Source organism: Muscardinus avellanarius (assembly GCF_963383645.1).
Source record: "Muscardinus avellanarius genome assembly, chromosome: 8".
In the NCBI taxonomy this organism is placed as follows: Eukaryota; Metazoa; Chordata; class Mammalia; order Rodentia; family Gliridae; genus Muscardinus; species Muscardinus avellanarius.
This window is the reverse complement of record NC_137794.1, coordinates 41,980,949-42,002,037: the sequence shown is the minus strand read 5'-3', so window position 1 is coordinate 42,002,037 and position 21,089 is coordinate 41,980,949. Positions and strand designations below refer to the sequence as shown.

Genomic DNA, 21,089 nt, shown 5'->3' with positions numbered 1-21,089 from the left:
AGCTGACTGAGAAATTTCTGAAAGAGTATGTAAGGATTTCCGGTGCAGCAGAGTTAATAATCAAAGAAATGAGCAGAAAAGACTGGCTGCTGTGACCAAGACAGGGACTGGTAAATCTCATTCAAGATGGTGGCGCTCTTAACAATACACTGGACTATGATGATTATATACATATCTTAAAACAGTAAAGAAAATTCTAAGCAGAAAGAATAAAGGAAATACTTTAGTCAGTTGATTTTGATAACAAGGTATACAATTTTTGTTCTTTATACTTTTAAAAATTCTTTCTTATGTCAGGGGTTTACTTATTTACACTGATAAGCAGACTGAATAAATGTTTTATACAAATACGAGTATATTGGTAAACCATCATTTCTCAAGATGCTTAGCTTGCACAATCACACCTACACTTCTGTGCCTGGTTCTAAATACAAACATCAAACACCCCAAAATGACCTTGTGGCTAAAAATAAATACATAGTTTTGAGAAAATAAATCTGTTCCTTTTCTTGATATACCCAAGGCCTCTGGGAATGATAAGCTACAGAAGGTGTAAATTTAATTCTTTCAGAAGAACACTGGCTCTCCAAATTCACTGGAGAATAACTCGATAAATAATGTCCTAGTAAATAAGAAGTTCTGACACATGGTGGGAAATAACACATCTAAATCTAAGTTGCAAAAAACTATTTTACCATACAGTTCATGGTTGAAGTAACTTTAGCTTTTCAATTTCATTTCATATTTGCTGTTTTCTAGAAGTGAAATGAGTAGTAGAAATTTGAACTGAAAGGATGCTTTTGAGTCTCTGATTTAGGCTATAATTTTTGTGTATTTCAATTTAAATTAAAAATATTATACATTTTAATTTTTCATTTTTGTCAAAATAGAATTTGAATAGAAAGTTTATAAATTATCATTTTATTTTCAGTAAAAAAAACCTTTCATTTTAGGTAATAATTCAAGTTTTAGGTCCTATTTTGGCATTTCCTGTGAATTCTAAATTGTCTTTAAGGCAGAAGACACCAAAAAAGGCAAAAAGGTCATGGATAAAGACAGCCTTTCTATAATAGCCAGTGCATCTCTTGAGGGTCTCACATAGCTCAACTACCTTTGGAATCAACTATCCTACAGGGATAAAACTTGCGATTTATAAATTCTCAGCTTGAATTAGACATAGAACAAATAATATCCTAAATAAATAGATCTGTATTTGCAACAAATGCAGCAAGGATAAATATCTTTTTCTACTATGTACCAAAACCAAATCACGAATCCTTCAAGAGAAACACATACATACAGAAAATCGTTGTTAATAAGAAGATGAAGGATAACATTTGGAATGATTATTACATCTTTTTTGTTTTCCACATTTTCTATAAGGAACATTAGTATTTTATAATCAAGAAAGATATCTAATGCCTTACTACAAAGAAATAACATGCAATTTTTAAAACAAAAGAGTGCTTTTATTCTAGAGGTAACGTTAGAAAGAAGAGTAAGTAACAGTTTCCATTACCCATGTGTTCTTTCATTCTGTCCACATCTGTTTTCACCGTCACGTCATCAAGAAGGCCTTGCAAGACTTTCTCGGGAAAGAGAAGTTCATGAGTGCCCAGGAACGGCTCCAGGTGAGTGGTTAAATTACTGAGAACACTAATCAAAACTGTTTCATCCTGAAAGCTAGCCCACAGATTGGCCAGAGCAATGAAGATGGGCTGAGAAGGAGAAAAACACATTCAAAATGTTAACTGTGAGCCAAAAGCAACTGGTCATGTTGGTACCTGCCTGTAATCCCAGAACATTGGAGGCTGAGGTAGGAGGGTCACAGGTCCAAGATCAATCTCAGAAACATAGCAAGACTCTTTCAAAAACAAAAAAAGTAATAAGGGCTCAGGGTATAACTCAGAGGTAAAATGTCTCTGGGTTCAATCCCCAGTACCCTCCCACACATACACAAAATGAACTGTGGCTGTACTTTTAATTTTTAATACATTTACTGATGCACTGTAATCATCCATCATACTGAGGTATAGAGTGATAAGAATATACATTCATGTAACATTTGATGCATTTCCTTCCAGATCCTACTCTCCTCCTTCCCCTTCCCCAAACATGTCTTTGAAATTGGCGTTGGTGATTTCATATACATACATAGCATTATTTAAACTGTTACTTCACCCCCCTCCTCGCTCCCCTAAACCCCCTCCATCACCCCACTGAATCTCTGCTTCTCCATCTGAGGCCTCTTTTGTTTCTCAGTTTCTCTCTAACTTCTACATATGGAAGAAAATATACAACTATTCACTTTCTGAGACTAGCTAATCTTGCCTAGCATAATCATAAATTCCATCCTTATTCCTGCAAATGGCATGATTTTTTCCTTTATAGTTCAGTAAAATTCCATTGTGTGTATATACCATAGATTTGTGATCCATTCATCTGTCGATGGACATCTAGACTGGCTCCAAAATTTGGCTATTGTGAATTGTGCTGCTATAAACATGGATATACATCTATCACTATAATATTCTGGCTTCCATTCCTTTGGAAAGATGCTCAGGAGAGGTATAGCTAGGTCATGCATATGGTGGAAACTGCCACACTTATCTCCACACTGGCTATACTAGTCTGTGGCTCCACCATAGCGTAATAGAGTTCCTATTCCCCACATCCTCAGTAGCATTTACTATTGTTTGTGTTCTTTTTTAAAAATATTTTTTTAATTTTTAATTTATTTATTTTTAATTTATTTTTATTGGTGCATTGTAATCATACATCACATTGGAATACAAGACTTGAGAGGATATATAAGCACACATCATCCAATTAGCCCTCATCCAGTCCCCATCCCATTCCCTCCCCCTCCCTCGATCCCATGCTTGTTTGGTGATTAACTTTGATACATATATTTTTGTACCTCCTGCTTTTTAAAGAGGCTCCATCCTCCCCTATTCCATACTCTCTGATTGGTCACCTTAATTGTTTCGCTATAGGCCCCTTTCTATAGCTCGACCACTTCCTGTTGCCCCTTTCCTCCTAGTTATTGCTGATTAGGGGAAGCATCTGGTTTGAATTTTCTGCGATATATCTCTGTGCACGCCGTGTTGCAAATACCAATCCCACTCTTGACGGCCCCAGTTGTGGCCTGGCTACCCGGTGGACTGATCCAGACCTCGCTGGCTCAAGCAGTGGGAGGTTCTGGTCTCACTGGCCCTGACACTGGCCTAACCCCTCAACTGGCTCCAATCCCGGCCTCGGAGGCCCCAGCACCAACCTTCCTCACGGCAGGCTCCGATGTTAGCCAATGGCCCCGGCATCGGCCTAACCCCTCGGCAGGCTCCGATCCCGGCCTCCAAAACCCTGGCACCGGCCTTGCCTCACGGCAGCCTCCAATCCTGGCCTCGGAGTCCCCAGCACTGGCCTTGCCTCATGGCAGGCTCCAATCCTGGCCTCGCTGGCCCCAGCACTGGCCTAATCCCTCGGCAGGCTCTGATCCTGGCCTCGGAGGCCCGAGTAGCGGCCTTGATTCACAGCTGGCTTCGATGCCAGCCATTGGCCCTGGTACCAGCCTAACTCCTCGGCAGGCTCCGATCCCGGCCTCGGAGGCCCCAACACCGGCCTTGCCTCACGGCAGGCTCCGATCCCAGCTTTGCTATGTCCGTCGCCGGCCTCACCCCTCAGCAGGCTCTAATCCAGGCACCCATTTTGCCCAACTATTTGTCCCATGTTCTCGAGGGTGCGTGGTGGTAGCATTCTGCCTCTGGGGTCATTACTTCAAAGGTTCCAGGTATAATGCATCACATCTCTGCCTCCCCTGAGTACTGGCCACTGCCATTGCCACTGCCGCCACCATTTCAAATCTTTCCCAAGCTCTTTTTCCACTCTGAATGTTGTCCAGTCTTCCTAAGCATGCGTGACGGTAGCATTCAACCTTTGGTGTAATTTCTCCAAAAAAAAAAAAGGTTGGTAGACTCCGATTTCTGCTTCTCCTGAATACAAATCTCCACCGCCAACGCGGAGACCACTTTCAGCACCGCCTTTCTCCTTGGTCTCCGCTAAAGTCTCTCTCCTTACAGGTGATGTCCAAGATTCTTAACAATGTAGAGAAGAAGCAGTCCTCCTTAGCGGGGAATTTTTCCAATAATTCCAGTTCATTTGGATAAGTTTTGTCTGCATCTCCAGTATCCTGGCATCCACCACGGCCTCCTTGACCCCTCTCTGCTATTTTCCTTTTTTCTTTTTCTTTTCCTTTTTTACAGGGTCCTTTCGGGTGGAAAGGGGTTCGCCTAGGGGTGCCTCACCAACACCTGCCCATCCGCCCAGTGTCGCGGACAGATGCCTGGACCACAGGGTCCTTCCGGGTGGAGAGGGGGTCGCCGAAGGGTAACCAACCAGTGCCTGCCCACCCACCCAGGGTCGGGGCCAGGGGCCCGGACCACAGGGTCCTTCCGGGTGGAGAGGGGGTCGCCGAAGGGTGCCCCACCAGTGCCTACCCACCCACCCAGTGTCGGGGCCAGGGGCCCGGACCACAGGGTCCTTCTGGGTGTAGAGGGGGTCGCCGAAGGGTACCACGCCAGTGCCTGCCCATCCACCTAGGGTCGGGGCCAGGGACCCAGACCACAGGGTCCTTCCGGGTGGAGAGGGGGTCACCTAGGGATGCCCCGCCAGCGCCTGCCCACCTGCCCAGGGTCGGGGCCAGGGGCCCGGACCACAGGCTTGTTTGTGTTCTTGATGACTGCCATTCTAACTGGAGTTAGATGGAATCTCAGTGTAGTTTTCATTTTCCTTTCTCTGATTACTAAATGATGTTGAACATTGGTCATTTGTATTTCTTCTTTTGAGAAGTGTCTATTCAGTTCAAATGCCCATTTTTGATTGGGTTATTTTTTTTCTTTACTGTTAAGTTCTTTAAGTTCTCTGTATATTCTAGATATTAGTCCTCTATCAGAAGAGCAGCTGGTAAAGATCTTTTCCCTTTCTATAAGCTCTCTCTTTACACTCTTGCTGGTTTCCTTTGCTTCAAAGAAGCTTTTTAATTTAATGCCACTTTACTTTTTAATTTTCATTTTAATTTCCTGAGCTTCTGAGGTCTTACTGAGGAAGTTTTTCCAGTATCTTTATGTTGGAGTGTTGGTCCTGTGCCCTTTTCTTATAATTGCAAACTTTCTGCTCTAATTTCTAGGTCTTTGATCCATCTTGATTTGACACTTGTGTAGGGTGAGAGGTTGAGGTTTAATGCTATTCTTCTACAAATAGATAACCAGTTTTCCCAAAACCATTTGTTGAAAAGGCCATCTTTTCTCCAGCTTATATTTTTAGGACCTTTATCAAGAATCAACAACAATTGTCATTTGTAAAGAAATCAATTATTAAGTGAAAGTCTTGGGAAATTATATGGAAGATTAGATAGAAATTTGATCTATAAATTGTGAGAAAATAAACTTGTATTTTATTTCAAAGCATTATATTTGGGGATGATTGTTATAATGGCAATTTACTCAAACAAGCCAAACATATCTAATCACCTAAGAAAAATTTATGGACACTTCACCTCAAATGGCCAAGGGAAAAATAAATATTCTTTTTTAAAGGCTAAATATGACTCATTATAGTAGACTTATTTAAGCCAATCATGATTCAAAAGAATCTGGGGAGTATAGAGATATATCTTAGGACATGTCCTGTGAGCTACAAGTTAAACATTTTATTTTATTTACTTATTATTTTTGTGTATGTGTGTGTAGTGTTGGGGATTGAGCAAAGAGCATTCTGCCTCCAAGTTACACCTCCAGGCCTTTTTGTTTTTTGTTCTGAAAGTCTCTCTGTATTACTCAGGATGGTCTCAAACCTGCCATCTTTATGTCTCAGCCTCTCAAATACTGGGATTACAGACATGTACCTCCATGCTTAGGTAGGTTAAACATTTTAGATCAGTGAAATAAAGATTACTAACTTTCAGAACATCAAAAAACCAATCAGGCCCTGAACAGCTTAGCCTTTTGTTTGTTGGATTGTGTTTTTTGTTTTTGTCTGGTACAGGGGATTAAACTTGGGGGGTGTTCTCCTTCTGAGCTATACCCCCACTGCTTTTCTTAAATTTTAAAACAAGGTCTTGCTAAGTTGCTGAGGCTGGCCTCAAACCTGAAATACTTCTGTCTCATCCTCACAAGTATTGGGATAACAGGTATGTGCCACAAAGGCACATTAGTTTTATACAAGTTGATCCTATTATTTATGATAGCCATTCTTTTTTCTTTTTTGCATATTGGGGATTGAACCCAGGATCATTCTACCTCTGCGTTGATATATATAAAGTCTTATATATATTTTTTATTCTTTTTTTTTTGCAGGTCTGGGGATGGAACCCAGGGGGATTCAACCTCCGAACTACACCCCGTGCCCTATTTTTTATTCTTTATTTTGAAACAGGGTCTCACTGAGTTGCGAAGGGCCTAAGTAGCTGAGGCTGTCCACGAACTGCAATCCTCCAGTCTCAGCCTCCCAAATGCTGGGATTACAAGTGTGCACCACCATACCTAACTTATTCTTTATTTTGAAATAGGGTCTCACTAAGTTGTGGTAGGGTTCTCTAAGTAGCTGAGGCTGGCCTTGAACCTGTGATCTCCTGTCTCAGACTCCCAAGCACTGGGGTGTGCCCAGCATGTTACAAGCATGTGCCACCATGCCCAGCTATGATAACCATTTTTATGGTTATTATATTTGTTTTATATAATTTGATCCTATTGATCTTATGATTATCATAAATAATAAAACCAACTTGTATAAAACCAATATAATATTTTAGTAACTGAATCTAATTATAAGGTCTTCTGATTCAATTTTATGGGACTCAAAAGGAAATTCACTCTTAGTAAGGTCAAAATTGATGGCAAATACTTACAAAGACTTGTGATGTCGGGATTGCTGTCTTTGACTTCACAGTCATTTTCAATTGTTCCAGTTGGGCTCCTAACTGTTTCATCATAATTTCTACTTCTTGGGCACAAGTAATTATATCTGACTGTGAAGACAATACAATTTTCATTAATATGTTTATATTTTGATCATAAAAACCACATGTGTTTTCAGCCCCACCTGTTCCCCACATCCTCTGATCCTCTGAGGGTTTGCTCAATGACAGCAGGAACTCTGTTCTCCATGGTCTCTTCAACATCTAGAACAATACTGGCATACAGATGATGCTCTAAAAGAATTTGTGGGATTAGTAAATCTTTTGAAATATAGTGGGTATCGTTTTTCTTAGATATTCTTAGATATCTAATATTCTTAGATACTGAGTCTGATTGCATTCCTGAGAAGTGGATCCATAAGAATCTACTTTGTATTGTTGTATGGCTGGGTTGTTTTATTTCATGTATGGTACTGGGATTGAACCTAGGGGCATTCTACCTCTGAACTACATCCCCAGCCCCCGCTTTTTTAAAATTTTGAAACAAGGTCTCACTAAATTGCTAAGGCTGGCCTTGAACTTGCAATTTTCTTCTCTCAGCGTCCCAAGCATGGGGTAACAAGTGTACATCACCACACACACCTATATGGCTGTTATTTTCCCATTACTCAGTGATAAAATTAATGGAGTATTCCCTTGAAAACTATTTTGATACCAAGATTTAATAAATTGCAGAAAACCTTAAAAATTGCAGCATTAAAAGAAAATACAACCATGGGGACCTGAAAATGAGTTACTAATGCTGAATTTTAAATAATTACACACATTTTTATATGTACCAAGCACCATATAAATAAGTACAAAGAAAAGCAAATAAAAGTGAGAAGAAAAAAAGAATAGAAAGGCAAGTAAATTGCCCAAGTAGATGCAGCTAATACGGGCAGAATCACACTTCTGTCTCAAACCATCTGAGCCAGAGCTTCTCCTTTACCCATTACACTTCATTGCCCAAGATAAGACCAGAGAGTGTAGGGTGAGGGTTCATAAGTACAGCATAAAAATTGTTATTTGAAGAGAAAAAGTTGCATTTGAACTCTCAGAAATCTATAGCTTACTTACATTCTTTTTTTTTTTTTTTTTTTTTTTGTGGTACTGGGGTTCCTGGAAGCCGTTCTACCTCCGGGATACACTCCCATGGGCTACATGCCCAGACCTATTACTTATATTCTTAATTGATAACTATAAATGGCAATAATGAGGAATATCAAATATTATTATTGCAATTCACCTAACAAAAAATTGTATGTGTGGTATTGGGATTGAACTCAGGAGTGCTTTACTACTGAGTTATACCCTAGACTTTGATTTTTTTTTAAATTTATTTTATTGGTGCACTGTATTCATACATCATAGTGGGATACAAACTTTTGTAGATATACATGCACACATCACCCAGTCAGCCCCCACCCGATCCCCACCCCGTTCCCTCCCCATCCCTCCTTCCCATGCTTGGCTTAGTGGTTGACATCTAGTATTATAGCAAATTATCCAAAATTAAAAATGATAATCTCACGTAACAGTTTCATTTGTCTGATACCAAGCTTTTGATGACTTAAAGATAACATTTCAATATTTCCTTTTACTTTCTTTCTTACCAGAGAATATTTTTTTCTATTTTTTTTAGGTGAAACTATCATATATTTATATATTTATTTTTCAGAAAAAATCTATCCTAATATGGAATATGGACTCTAGGTACCCAAAATGATCTTGAAAAAGAACAAAGCTAGAAGATATATATTTTCTGATTTCAAACCATATAAAGCTACAATAATTGAAACAGTGTAGTACTATTCTAAAGGCAGATATATAAACCATTGGAGTTAAATAAAAGCCTAGAGCAAAATTCTTCCCTATATTGTCAAGTTATTTTTGACAAGGTTTCCACGAACATTTGGTGGTGGAAATATTAATCTTTTAACTAAATATTGTTAAAAAATAATAATTACATGGAAAAGAATACAATTGGACCCTTACCTAATCCCATATACAAATATTAACTCAAAATAGATAATAGACCTAAATATAAATCTTAAGACTATAAACTTTTAGGAGAAAATCTGGGTCATTAAACCTCACAACATTGAAATTGGCAGTGATTTCTTGGTTATGATTTCAATGGCACAGGCAACAGAGGAGTATACAAACTCCCTAAAAAAAAAAATTGTATATCCAAAGACAATGTAAACAGAGTTAAAAGATACTAATAGAATTGGATAAAATATTTCCAAATGCTATATCTGAAGGTATATTAATATTCCAACTAGAAATCCTAAAAATTAACAACAATAAAGGCAAACAATACCCTTTTGAGATAGGTAAAAGACTAACATAAATAATGAATCTCCACAGATAACCAATCTTAGTTGTCTGTTGGATGGAAAATCTTGTTTCTCTGGTTCTGGTGTGTGTTACCTATTTCTTCTTTGTAGTTAATCTCTTTGAGTATTTTCTCTAGTGCTGGTTTTGAAGACATAAATTCCTTCAGTTTCTGTTTGTCATGGAAGCTTCTTATTTCTCCATCTAATTTGATAGAAAGTTTTGCTGGGTAGGAAATTTTTGGCTGGAAGTTGTTTTCTTTCAGAGTTTGGAATATGTTACTCCAAGCCCTTCTGGCTCTCATGACTTGGTTTGGGAAGTCTGGAGTGATTCTAATTGGCTTGCCTCTGAATGTCACTTGGCCCTTTGCTTTTGTTGCCTTTAAGATTATCTGCTTGGCTTTGACAATTATGTGGTGTGGGGATCCTCTTCTCTGATCCTGTCTAAAGGGAGTTCTATAAGTTTCCTGGACCTTTGTATCAACCTCTTGCTCTATGTTTGGAAAATTTTCTGCTATTACTTCCTTGAAGAGATTGTTGATCCCTTTGGTTTCACTTTCTTTTCCCTCCTCTATTCCAATAATTCTTAGGTTAGCTCTCTTAAAATGGGCCCATATTTCTTCAATATCAGATTCCTGCTGTCGGATATTTTTTTCTAGATTAGAAACTATGATTTCATTTTTGGATTGCTTATCTTCTAAGAGCGAGATTCTGTTCTCCATGTGTTGTAATCGGTTGTTTGTGCTTTGAATTGAGGCCTTTACTTCATTAATTGCATCCTTTATCTCTTTTTGGCTCTCTCTGAGTTCTTTTCGAAGCACCTCTATTATTTCTACAATTATTTTCCTGATTTGATCTTCTAGAAATCTCTGATTTTCTGTTTTGTCGGGTTCTGATGTTGTGGGGTTGTGGGCATTAATTGCTCCAGTATTATTCCTCTTTCCCATGATTTCGGATGTTTGTGCCTTCTCTGGGTTCTTCCCTTGGGTCACTATGACTTCCCTTAAGGTGTTCTGGATCTCGAGTCAGTAGTATCTCAGACCCCACTACTCCTTTACTGGGTTTTATCACAGAGTCTCCGACCCAGAGAGTCGATAGAGGCTGCTTTAGACTGTGGGGGGTGCCAGGTTGCACGTTCTCCTATGGTGTGATATCTCGGCCACCGCCCCTTCCCCACTGGGTCAAGTCCCAGGGATTTCTCCTCTGTGGCCCGCAATTTGACTCACTGTTCTTGAGTACGCAGATGTAGCTGTACTGGCCTCGCTGAATTCGCTGCTGCTGCTGCCGGTAGCAATATGGCGCCGCTGCTACACCCTCGGCTGTGGGGCTGGCGTTTTTCTTTTTGATTTTGATTTCTACTCTGTATCCCTGCAGCGTGTGCTGAGCTCGGCCACTGGGAGCTGTAGATGCTCTCTGCGCGGAGAAATCTCGCCTAGCTGTTCCTCAGTGGCTCACCTCGGCTTGCTGTGGCCGTCTGGTGAATCGCCGCTGCCGCCGGCAGTATGGCGCTTCTGCCGCGTCTGCCGCGTCCTTGGGCGCAAGGCCGGTGTATCTCCTCTGTGGCTCTGTTCTCAGTCCGCTTTCTCTCTGGAGCCTGGTGATTTTTTGTTTCACTGGTGATGCTGTTTTCTGGCTATGAAAGGCGCTGATTTTGTGGTAATGGATATTTGTTGTTAGCGGAGCTCTTAAGCCCCGCTTTTCTCGGTCGCCATCTTCCCGGAAGTCCCTCTGCTTCTAGACTTTGATTTTTTAAAAAAATTTTTTTATTGGTGCATTATATTCATATAACTTATTGGGGTAAAAAACTTGTGTGTACAAACATGTACTCATCGCTGATTTAACCCCTACCCAAATCCCACCCCATTCCCTCCCCATCCCTCCCTCCCTTGCTTGGCTTAGTGATTGACTTCGATATGTTTAAGTACATTGTGAGCTTTAGAGATTTTCCTCTTCCCCCCTCATTTCTCCTCCTTTAGGTTGACTTGTTTGCTCCTCTTTTCTCCCTAACTCTCACATATTAGGGAAAGCATCTGATTTCTTATTTTTTGTGCCTGACTAATCTCACTTAGCATAATGTCCTCCAGTTCCATCCATTTCCCTGAAAATAATGTAATTGAGTTTTTTTTTGATGGCTGAGTAAAATTCCATTGTGTACATATCCCACAGTTTTGTAATCCATTCATCTGTTGATGGACATCTTGGCTGGTTCCATAGTTTGGCTATGGTGAATTGTGCTGCTATGAACATAGATACACATGCATTAGTTTGGTAGTTTGGTTTCTTTTCTTTTGGGTAGATACCCAACAGTGGTATTGCTGGATCAAATGGTAGATTTGTTCCCATTCTTCTGAGGATTCTCCATACTGTTTTCCAAAGTGGTTGCACTAATTTGCAATCCCACCAACAATGTCTTAGAGTTCCCACTTCTCCACATCCTCGCCAGCATCTGTTGTTGTTTGTGTTTTGAATGATGGCCATTCTAGTTGGAGTTAGGTGAAATCTCAGGGTAGTTTTGATTTGCATCTCTCTGATTGCCAGTGATGTTGAGCATTTTTTCATGCATTTATTGGCCATTTGAATTTCTTCTTTTGTGAAGTGTCTATTTAGTTCATTTGCCCATTTTGTTATTGCATGCTTTGTTTTCTTAGTGTTGAGTTTCTTGAGTTCTCTGTATATTCTAGATATTAGTCCTCTATCAGTGGTGTAGGTGGCAAAAATCTTCTCCCAATCTGTTGGCTCTCGATTGAGATTCTTGATAGTTTCCTTTGCTGAACAGAAGCTCTTCAGTTTCATGCAATCCCATGTATTGATTCTCCTTTTAATTTGTTGTGCCTTTGGGGTCTTGTTGAGGAAATGTTTGTCTGTGCCTATGTGTTGTAGTGTTGGACCTATGCCATCTTCAAGGAGCTTCAAGGTCTCTGGTTTAATTTCCAAGTCTTTGATCCATCGTGAGTTGACTTTTGTACAAGGTGAAAAAGTGGGATTAACATCCAATTTTCTGCATATGGTTAACCAGTTTTGCCAACACCATTTGTTGAAGAGGCTATCTTTTTTCCAGTGTATGTTTTTGGCCTCTTTGTCAAAAATCAATTGGCTGAAAGTGTGTGGACTTGTTTCTGGGTCTTCTATTCTGCTCCATTGGTCTATATATCTGTTCTTTTGCCAGTACCATGCTGTTTTTATTACAATGGCTTTGTAGTATAGTTTAAAGTCAGGTATTGTGATTCCTCCTGCGTGGTTTTTGTTGCTGAGAACTACCTTGGCTATTCTGGGCTTTTTGTTATTCCAGATAAATTTAAGGACTGATTTTTCTATGTCTGTGAGGAATGATCTTGGTAGTTTAATGGGCATTGCATTAAATCTGCAGATCACTTTTGGGAGAATGGCCATTTTAATGATATTTATTCTGCCAATCCATGAACATGGAAGGTCTTTCCATCTTCTAAGATCTGCTTCAATTTCTTTTTTCAGTGTTTTATAATTTTCTTTGTAGAGATCTTTTACCTCCTTGGTCAAGTTTATTCCTAGGTATTTTATTTTTTTGTGGGAGATCCTGAGTGGAAGTGTTTTCTGAATTTCTTTTTCAGTGGATTTATGGTTGGTGTACAGGAAAGCTTCTGATTTTTTAAGATTGATTTTGTATCCAGATACCTTGCTGAATTTGTTGATCAGTTCTATAAGCCTTTTGGTTGAGTTTGTTGGGTTTTCTAAATATAGTATCATGTCATCTGCAAATAGTGAAAGCTTAAGTTCTTCTTTTCCTATTTGTACTCCTTTGATTTCCTTTTCTTGCCTTATTGCTCTGGCTAGAGTCTCTAGTACTATATTGAAGAGAAGTGGTGATAGTGGACATCCTTGTCTCATTCCAGTTTTTAGGGGGAATTTTGAAGTTTTTCCCCATTTAATATGATGTTGGCAGTGGGCTTATTGTAGATTGCCTTAATAATGTTGAGATATGTTCCTTCTATTCCAATTCTCTGCAGTGTTTTTATCATAAATGGATGTTGAATTTTATCAAGTGCTTTTTCAGCATCTATTGAGATGATCATGTGGTTTTTATCTTTGATTCTGTTTATATGATGAATTACATGGTTTGATTTTCGTATATTGAACCAACCTTGCATCCCTGGGATGAACCCTACCTGGTCATGGTGAATGATTTTCTTGATGTGCTTTTGAATGCGTGTTGCTAGTATTTTGTTTAATAGTTTTGCATCCAAGTTCATCAGAGATATAGGCCTGTAGTTTTCCTTCCTTGAACTGTCTTTATTCGGTTTGGGTATTAGTGTAATGTTGGCTTCATAGAATGTATTTGGGAGAGTCCCAGTTTTTTCTATTTCCCGAAATAGTTTGAGTAGTATTGGGATTAGTTCTCCTATAAAGGTTTTATAGAATTCACTTGGGAAACCATCTGGTCCTGGGCTTTTCTTTGATGGTAAGCTCTTTATTGCTGTTTCAATCACTTTGATTGTTATTGGTTGGTTTAAGTTTTCTATATCTCCTTGACTCAGTTTAGGAAGGTTGTATTTATCTAGGAAGTTGTCTATTTCCTCCAGATTTTCCATTTTGTTGGAGTATAGTTTTTCAAAGTAGTTTCTGATAATCCTCTGGATTTCTACGCTGTCAGTAGTAATGTCTCCTTTTTCATCCCTTATCTTCATAATTTGGGTTGATTCTCTCCTTTTTTTAGTTAGGGTGGCTAGTGGTTTATCAATCTTGTTAATTTTTTCAAGAAACCAGCTTTTGGTTTTGTTGATTTTCTGTATTGTTTTTTTATTCTCTATTTCGTTAATTTCTGCTCTAATTTTAATAATTTCCCGTCTTCTGCTGGCTTTGGGGTTCAATTGTTCCTGCTTTTCAAGGGCTTTGAGGTGTGTCATAAGGCTATTTATTTGAAGATTTTCTGTTTTTCTTATGTGAGCACTCAGTGCTATAAATTTTCCTCTTAATACTGCCTTCAAAGTGTCCCAGAGGTTTTGATATGTTGTTTCTTTATTTTCATTTGTTTCTAGAAATTTCTTGATTTCACCTCTTACATCTTCTATGACCCATTCTTCATTCAGAAGTGTGGTGTTCAGTCTCCACATGTTTATGTTGTTTCTCTGGGTCTTCTTATAGTTGATTTCTAGTTTCATTCCATTATGGTCTGAAATGACACAGGGAAATATGTAACATTTTTAAAATTTGCTAGTGCTCATTTTGTGTCCCAGGATGTGATCTATTTTGGAGAAGGTTCCATGAGCAGCTGAGAAAAATGTAAACTCTGCTGTAGTTGGGTGAAATATTCTATATGTGTCCAACAGGTCCATTTGGTTAATGGTGTTCTTTAGTTCTGAGACATCTTTACTGACCCTTTGTCTGGAAGATCGGTCTAGTATTGTGAGAGGTGTGTTGAAGTCTCCCAGTATTATTGTGTTGGGATTTATGTGTGACTTCATGTCACAAAGAGTTTGATTTATGAAAGTAGCTGCCCCTATGTTTGGGGCATAGATGTTGATTATTGTTATTTCCTCTTGCTGGACTATTCCTTTTACCAGTAAAATGTGACCTTCTTTGTCTCTTCTAATAAGTTTGGGTTTGAAGTCTAACTTGTCTGATATCATAGTTGCTACTCCTGCTTATCTTCAAGTACCATTAGCATGGATTACCTTGCTCCAGCCCTTTACCTTGAGTTTGTTCCTATCTTTACTTGTAAGGTGTGTTTCTTGTAAGCAGCAGATGGATGGATTCTGGCTTTTAATCCATTTTGCCACTTTATGTCTTTTTATTGGGGAGTTGAGTCCGTTTACATTCAGTGTGATTATAGAGAGATAATTTTTTTTTGGTGGTACTGGGGTTCCTGGAAGCCCTTCTACCTCTGGGCTACACTCCCAGACCTATTTTTATATTTTTATTTAGAAACAGGGTCTCCTAAGCCAGCGCACGCGGCTGGCTTCGAACCTGCGCGATCCTCCTGTCTCCGCCTCCCAAGCGCAGGGATAACAAGCGTGCGCCACCACGCCCGGCAGAGAGATAATTTTTAATTCCCAACATGTTAAGATCTTATTTTGTTTGAGATACTGTTTATTCTTCTTTGCTTAGTTGTCTGCTGGATGGGAATTCTTGTTTCTTTGGTTCTGGCGTGTATTACCCATTTCCTCTTTGCAGTTAATCTCCTTGAGTATTTTCTTTGGCGCTGGTTTTGAAGACATAAATTCCTTCAGTTGCTGTTTGTCATGGAAGCTTCTTATTTCCCCATCTAATTTGATGGATAGTTTTGCTTGGTAGGAAATTTTTGGCTGGAAGTTGTTTTCTTTCAGAGTTTGGAATATGTTATTCCAAGCCCTTCTGGCTTTCATAACTTGGTTTGGGAAGTCTGGAGTGATTCTAATTGGTTTGCCTCTGTATGTCACGTGGCCTTTTGTTTTTGTTGCCTTTAAGATTCTCTCCTTGGCTTCCACATTATTCATTTTGACAATTATGTGGCATCGGGATCCTCTTCTCTGATCCTGTCTAAAGGGAGTTCTATAAGTTTCATGGACCTGTGTATTGACCTCTTGCTCTGTTTGGAAAATTTTCTTCTATTACTTCCTTGAAGAGATTGTTGATCCCTTTGGTTTCACCTTCTTTTCCCTCCTCTATTCCAATTATTCTTAGGTTAGCTCTCTTGAAATGGGCCCATATTTCTTCAATGTCAGATTCCTGCTGTCGGGTTTTTTTCTCTAAATTACAAACTATGCATTCATTTTTAGAATGATCATCTTCAAGAAGCGAGATTCTATTCTCCATGTGGTCTAATCTGTTGTTTATACTTTGAATTGAGGCCTTTACTTCATTAATTGCATCCTTTATCTCTTTTTGACTCTCTCTAAATTCTTTTCGAAAGTCCTCTATTATTTCTAAAGTTATTTTCCTAATTTGATCTTCTAGAGATCTTTGGATTTCTGTGTTATCAAATTCTGATGTTGTGGGGATGTTGGCATTCACTGCTCCATTGTTATTTCTCTTTCCCATGATTTTGGAAATTTGTGCCTTCTCTGGGTTCTTCCCTGAGTCACTACGAGTTCACTTAAGATGCTCTGGATCTCGAGTCTGTGGTATCTCAGTCACCACTACTCCTTTACTGGGTTGTATCACAAAGTCTCAGACCCAGCGAGTCAATCAAGGCTGCTTAGACCGTGGGGGGTGCCAAGTTGGGCATTCTCCAGTGGGGAGTTGTGACTATGGTATGATATCTCTGCCACTGCCACTCCCCCACTGGGCTGCACTGCTAAAATCTCCGACCCAGGGACACTATCTGCGCAAGTCCCTGGGAGTGCAGTACTGGGATTTCTCCCCTAGGGGCCGCAATTTGACTCACGGTTGTTGAGTACGCTGATGGAGCTGTAGTGAACTCGGTGGATTTGCTGCTGCCACCACTGGCAATATGGCACCACTGCCACGCCCTCGGCCGTGATGTGGCGTATTTCTTCTCTGGTTTTGAACTCCGCTCTGAGTCCTTGCCAGTTATGCTGTGCCCGGCCCTTGGGAGCTTTAGATGTCCCCTGCACCAACAAAACTGCTGACTGCCACCCGGCTGTTCAGCACCTGCTCACCTCGGCTCGCTGTCCACCCCTCCTCTCAGGCGCCTGGTGGCTGGTTGAGTGGGTTGGTCTAGGGCCATCCGGTGAACTCGCCGCTGCCGCCAGCAGTAAGACGCTGCTTCTGCATCCTAGGCCGCGAGGCCAGAGTACCTCCTCTCTGGATTTGAGCTCTGTTTTGAGTCTCCCTCCTCTCTGGAGCCTGGTGCTGCTAGGGGAGATGTAGGCCGCGCCGCTCCGGCTGCTGTGCGCCACGGCTCTGGCTGCTCCACACACGGCTCTGGCTGCTCTGGCTGCTCCAGCCGCTCTGCACCGCGGCTCTGGCTGCTCTGCACCGCGGGTCTGGCTGCTCTGCACCGCGGGTCTGGCCACTCCGGCCGCTCCTGCTGTTTGGCGACGCGGCTCTGGCTGCTCCGGCTGCTTTGGCCGCTCCGCTCAGCTATTCTGGCCGCTCCGCTCCGGCTGCTCCAGCCGCTCCACTCCGCGGCTCCGGCCTCTCCGCACCGCCGCTCGAGCCAATCCGTGGTGTGGCTCTGGTTGCTCTGGCTGTTCTGGCCGCTCCACTCGGCTGCTCTGGCCGCTCTGCTCGGCTGCTCTGAACCGTGGCTCCGGCTGCTCTGCATCGTGGGTCTGGCCACTCCGGCCGTTCCGCGACGCGGCTCCGGCTACTCCGGCTGCTCAGGCCGCTTCGCTCTGCGGCTCCCCCCAATCCACGCTGCGGCTCTGGGGCACGGCACTTTGGGCTGGTTTTTTTCCGGTGTCTTGTTTTTCCAGCCCTTTTCCTCTGTCCCTTGTATTTACCATTTTTATTTCTTTGCTGGTGGTGTTTTCTGGCTCTGAAAGGCACTGGTTTTGTGGTAGTAGAGTTGGATTGTTAGCAGGACTTGTAAGTGCCGCTTTCCTCCGTCGCCATCTTCCCGGAAGTCTGATTTTTTTTTAAACAGGATGTTGCTAAGTCACTGAGGCTGGCCTCATACTTGACCCTCTGTCTCAGCCTCCAAGGTATTAGGATTACAGGTATGCACCACCTCTCCCAGCTACAAAATTTGTATTTATAAAGAAAATGTGCATTTGCTTTCATTTTACCCATACTACTGTTTAAGCTTCTTTCCCTCCTTTGTTTCATTCTCCCACAGTGTTACCTGTTGTATCTAATAGGTTTCTGTAGGTGTCTTGTATGCCCCACAAATTTTCTTCCCACCTTGCTTATTACTTTTGCTTTAGGAATCAAATATGAACATGAAGCCTTTAAAGACTTTTTAGATTTGTGCAACAGCAACAAACAGAAATAAATCCATGTATGTTCTATAAAGTAAAGTTTGAATTTGACACATAACACTTATAAAACCTGTCATGAAAGGTGCTCTAGACACCCTGCCCCAAGCTATGTTTGCAGAGTCTAGTCACTGAGAAGGCAGGTATAAAGAATTTCTTGATCTTTCTTAATAATGCCTTCAAGCACTCTTACTACATTTTGCCAAAAAGAACTTATTCACAAGGGCAAAGTTTTTCATAGTGATGTTAGTCTCTCTAAAGACACTATCAGAGCCAGGCATGAAGGCACAAGCTGTATTTCTAGTATTGGGGAAGCCAAAACAGGAGGAATGCAGGTTCAAAGCCAGCCTCAGCAATTTAGTGAGGCTCTCAGAAACTTAGCAAGACCCTGTTTCAAAATAAAAATAAAAAGAAATAAGGGAAGCATATGCAGAAAAATGGAAATAACCCCCACTTTCTCACCCTGCATAAAAATCAATTCAGAATGGATCAAAGACCTGGAAATTAGACTAGAGACCTTGCAACTACTTGGAAAGGACATAAGTTCAACACTGCAACACATAGGCACAGGTAAAAACTTTCTCAACAAAACCCCAAAGGCACAAGAAATTAAAAGGAGGATCAATACATGGAATTGCATTAAATTGAAGATATTCTGTGCAGCAAAGGAAACTATCAAGAACTTCAACCAAGAGCCAACATTATGGGAGAAGATTTTTCTTCCAATATAGAACTAATATCTAGAATATACAGAGAACTCAAGAAACTCACAGCTAAAATGAGCAAGTTAACTAATTAGACACTTCACAAGAGAAGAAATACAAATGGCAAAAAATGTACAGAAAAGTGTTCAAAATCATTAGCAATCAGAGATGCAAATCAAAACTATCCTGAAGTTTCACCTGACTCCAATTAGAATTGGCACTCATTAAAAACACAAACAAAAATAAATGCGGAGAAGGTGGGTAGAAGGTGGGTAGAAGTGGGAACCCTAATACATTGTTGGTGGGATTGAAAATTAGTGCAACCTCTTTAGAAAACTGTATGGAGGCTCCTCAGAAAAATGGGAGTGAACCTACCATATGATCCAGCAATATCACTTCTGGGTATCTACCCAAAAGAATGGAAACTAAACTTCCAAACTAATGCATGGGTATCTATGTGTATAGCTACACAATTTGCCATTGTCAAACTATGGAACCAGCCAAGATGTCTATCAACAGATGAATGGATTACAAAACTATGGGATATGTACACAATGGAATTTTACTCAGCCATGAAGAAGAACAAAATGATGGCATTTGCAAAGAAATGCATGTAACAGGAGGACATTATGCTAAGTGAGATTAGTCAGTCAAAAAAGTAAGAAGTCGGATGTTCTCTCTAATATATGGAAACTAGAGAGAAAATAGGACATAGGAGGGACACTAGACAAAAAAGGAGAAACCATAGGTGAGTAAAGAAGGTGACCTAACTGAGGGAGATGGGAAGGGGAAAAGGAAAGCACTCTAACATAGATGATGTACATCTTAACCCTCTCTCTCCATAATATGACTTTTAAAAAGGATATTCGCCAATTTCAAGATAGGAAGAAGTATCAGCTAAATAAATCTGACATATTTCATAACTTAGAGATAATGCTGATCAAGCCAATATCCATTTTATAATCATCAACCTTAATTACAACTAAAAAAGATTTATATAGGAGGATTGGACAGTTCAAAAACAAAACAACATTAAGAAAGACTCTGAAAGTAATAATTAAAAACAAACAAAAAGAATGGTCAGTTAGAAAGTTAAAAAAAAAAAACTTATCCTGACCCTAAGTCAAGTCATTAAGAAATAGTGATGAAGAGGGCTAAAATAAGAATGGTAACCTCCCCAATGGCACCTAGGAACTTAGAAATTAGATACCGTCTGGAAAAATAACACCTCCAGCTTGGTCTCCTACCAACAAGGAACTATCTGCCAAACAATATGTTACACACTTGCTCTGAATTAAAACCGACAATGCAGCATTGCCCTCATACACATAAACATTCCACTGTTAAACTACAGTGTGTTAAGCAATCACATCATCAAGTACCAAAGAGGATCAACAACTATAAAATCAATTTCTACCAATTAATATTTATTAAAATCAAAGTCCAACTTTCCCATTTCTCATTTAATTCCTGGTCCTTCTGTTGTAATATAAACTGAGCAGTGACTGAGGATGCCTCCCGATGTGTAATGGTCAGGTCATATGAAATTCACTCACCAAAATTATCTGAAGAAAGATCTCATATTGCCGCACATTATACAGTGCTTCCTTTAACATATATGGCTGCAGTTCTTTGCTCATGAGTGGGTTCTTAGTTACTTTCTCAAGGATGGCCGTGTAGCGATACACCTGGTCCTGGGCAATCTGAAGCTGGGAATCAAGATGGCGAGTGGTGGACGGGATGGCCTCATGTAGAATTGCTGGCACTGTTTGTAAGGGTACAAGGAGAGACGCATGAGGAAGCCTAAAAAGCACAGAAAGTCATTGTATTTTAAGCCTGAAGTTGAGTTGGTTTATTCCCCAATCAAATTAATAGTAATGAGACACATGTTACATGGGCCCTCCATCACCAAAAAGAACCTGTCCAAACTAAAGATGTCATCAGAACAATAACCCAAAGCTAGAGTATATCAGCTTTTGCCAATAAAAAAGTCAGGTGTGGTGGTGCCCACTTGTAATCCTAGCTTTTGGGAGGCTGAGACTGGAGGATTGCAGTTCTCAGACAGCCTAAGTTACTTAGTGAGGCCCTTTGCAACTCAGTGAGATCCTGTTTCAAAATATGGAATAGGGGCTTATGGGAAGATGGCGACTGAGAAAAGCAGCACTTACGAGTCCTGCTAAAATTCGATCTCTATTGCCACAAAATCAGCATTTTTCAGAACCAGAAAACACTAGCCACAGAGAAATAAAAAATGTAAACA

General features: G+C 40.4%; 1 protein-coding gene across 1 annotated transcript in view; it reads right to left on the bottom strand.

Annotated features, from left to right (window-relative positions):
* CFAP206 (cilia and flagella associated protein 206) overlaps positions 1–21,089 on the bottom strand; it is a gene marked incomplete at both ends in the record, with an annotated part of 48,767 nt that overhangs the window by 13,733 nt on the left and 13,945 nt on the right. The window contains 3 exons of the mRNA XM_080700725.1: positions 1,520–1,718; positions 6,905–7,024; positions 20,386–20,594. Coding sequence (XP_080556851.1) covers positions 1,520–1,718; positions 6,905–7,024; positions 20,386–20,594 — 528 coding nt within the window. The remainder of the gene's footprint in view (positions 1–1,519; positions 1,719–6,904; positions 7,025–20,385; positions 20,595–21,089) is intronic.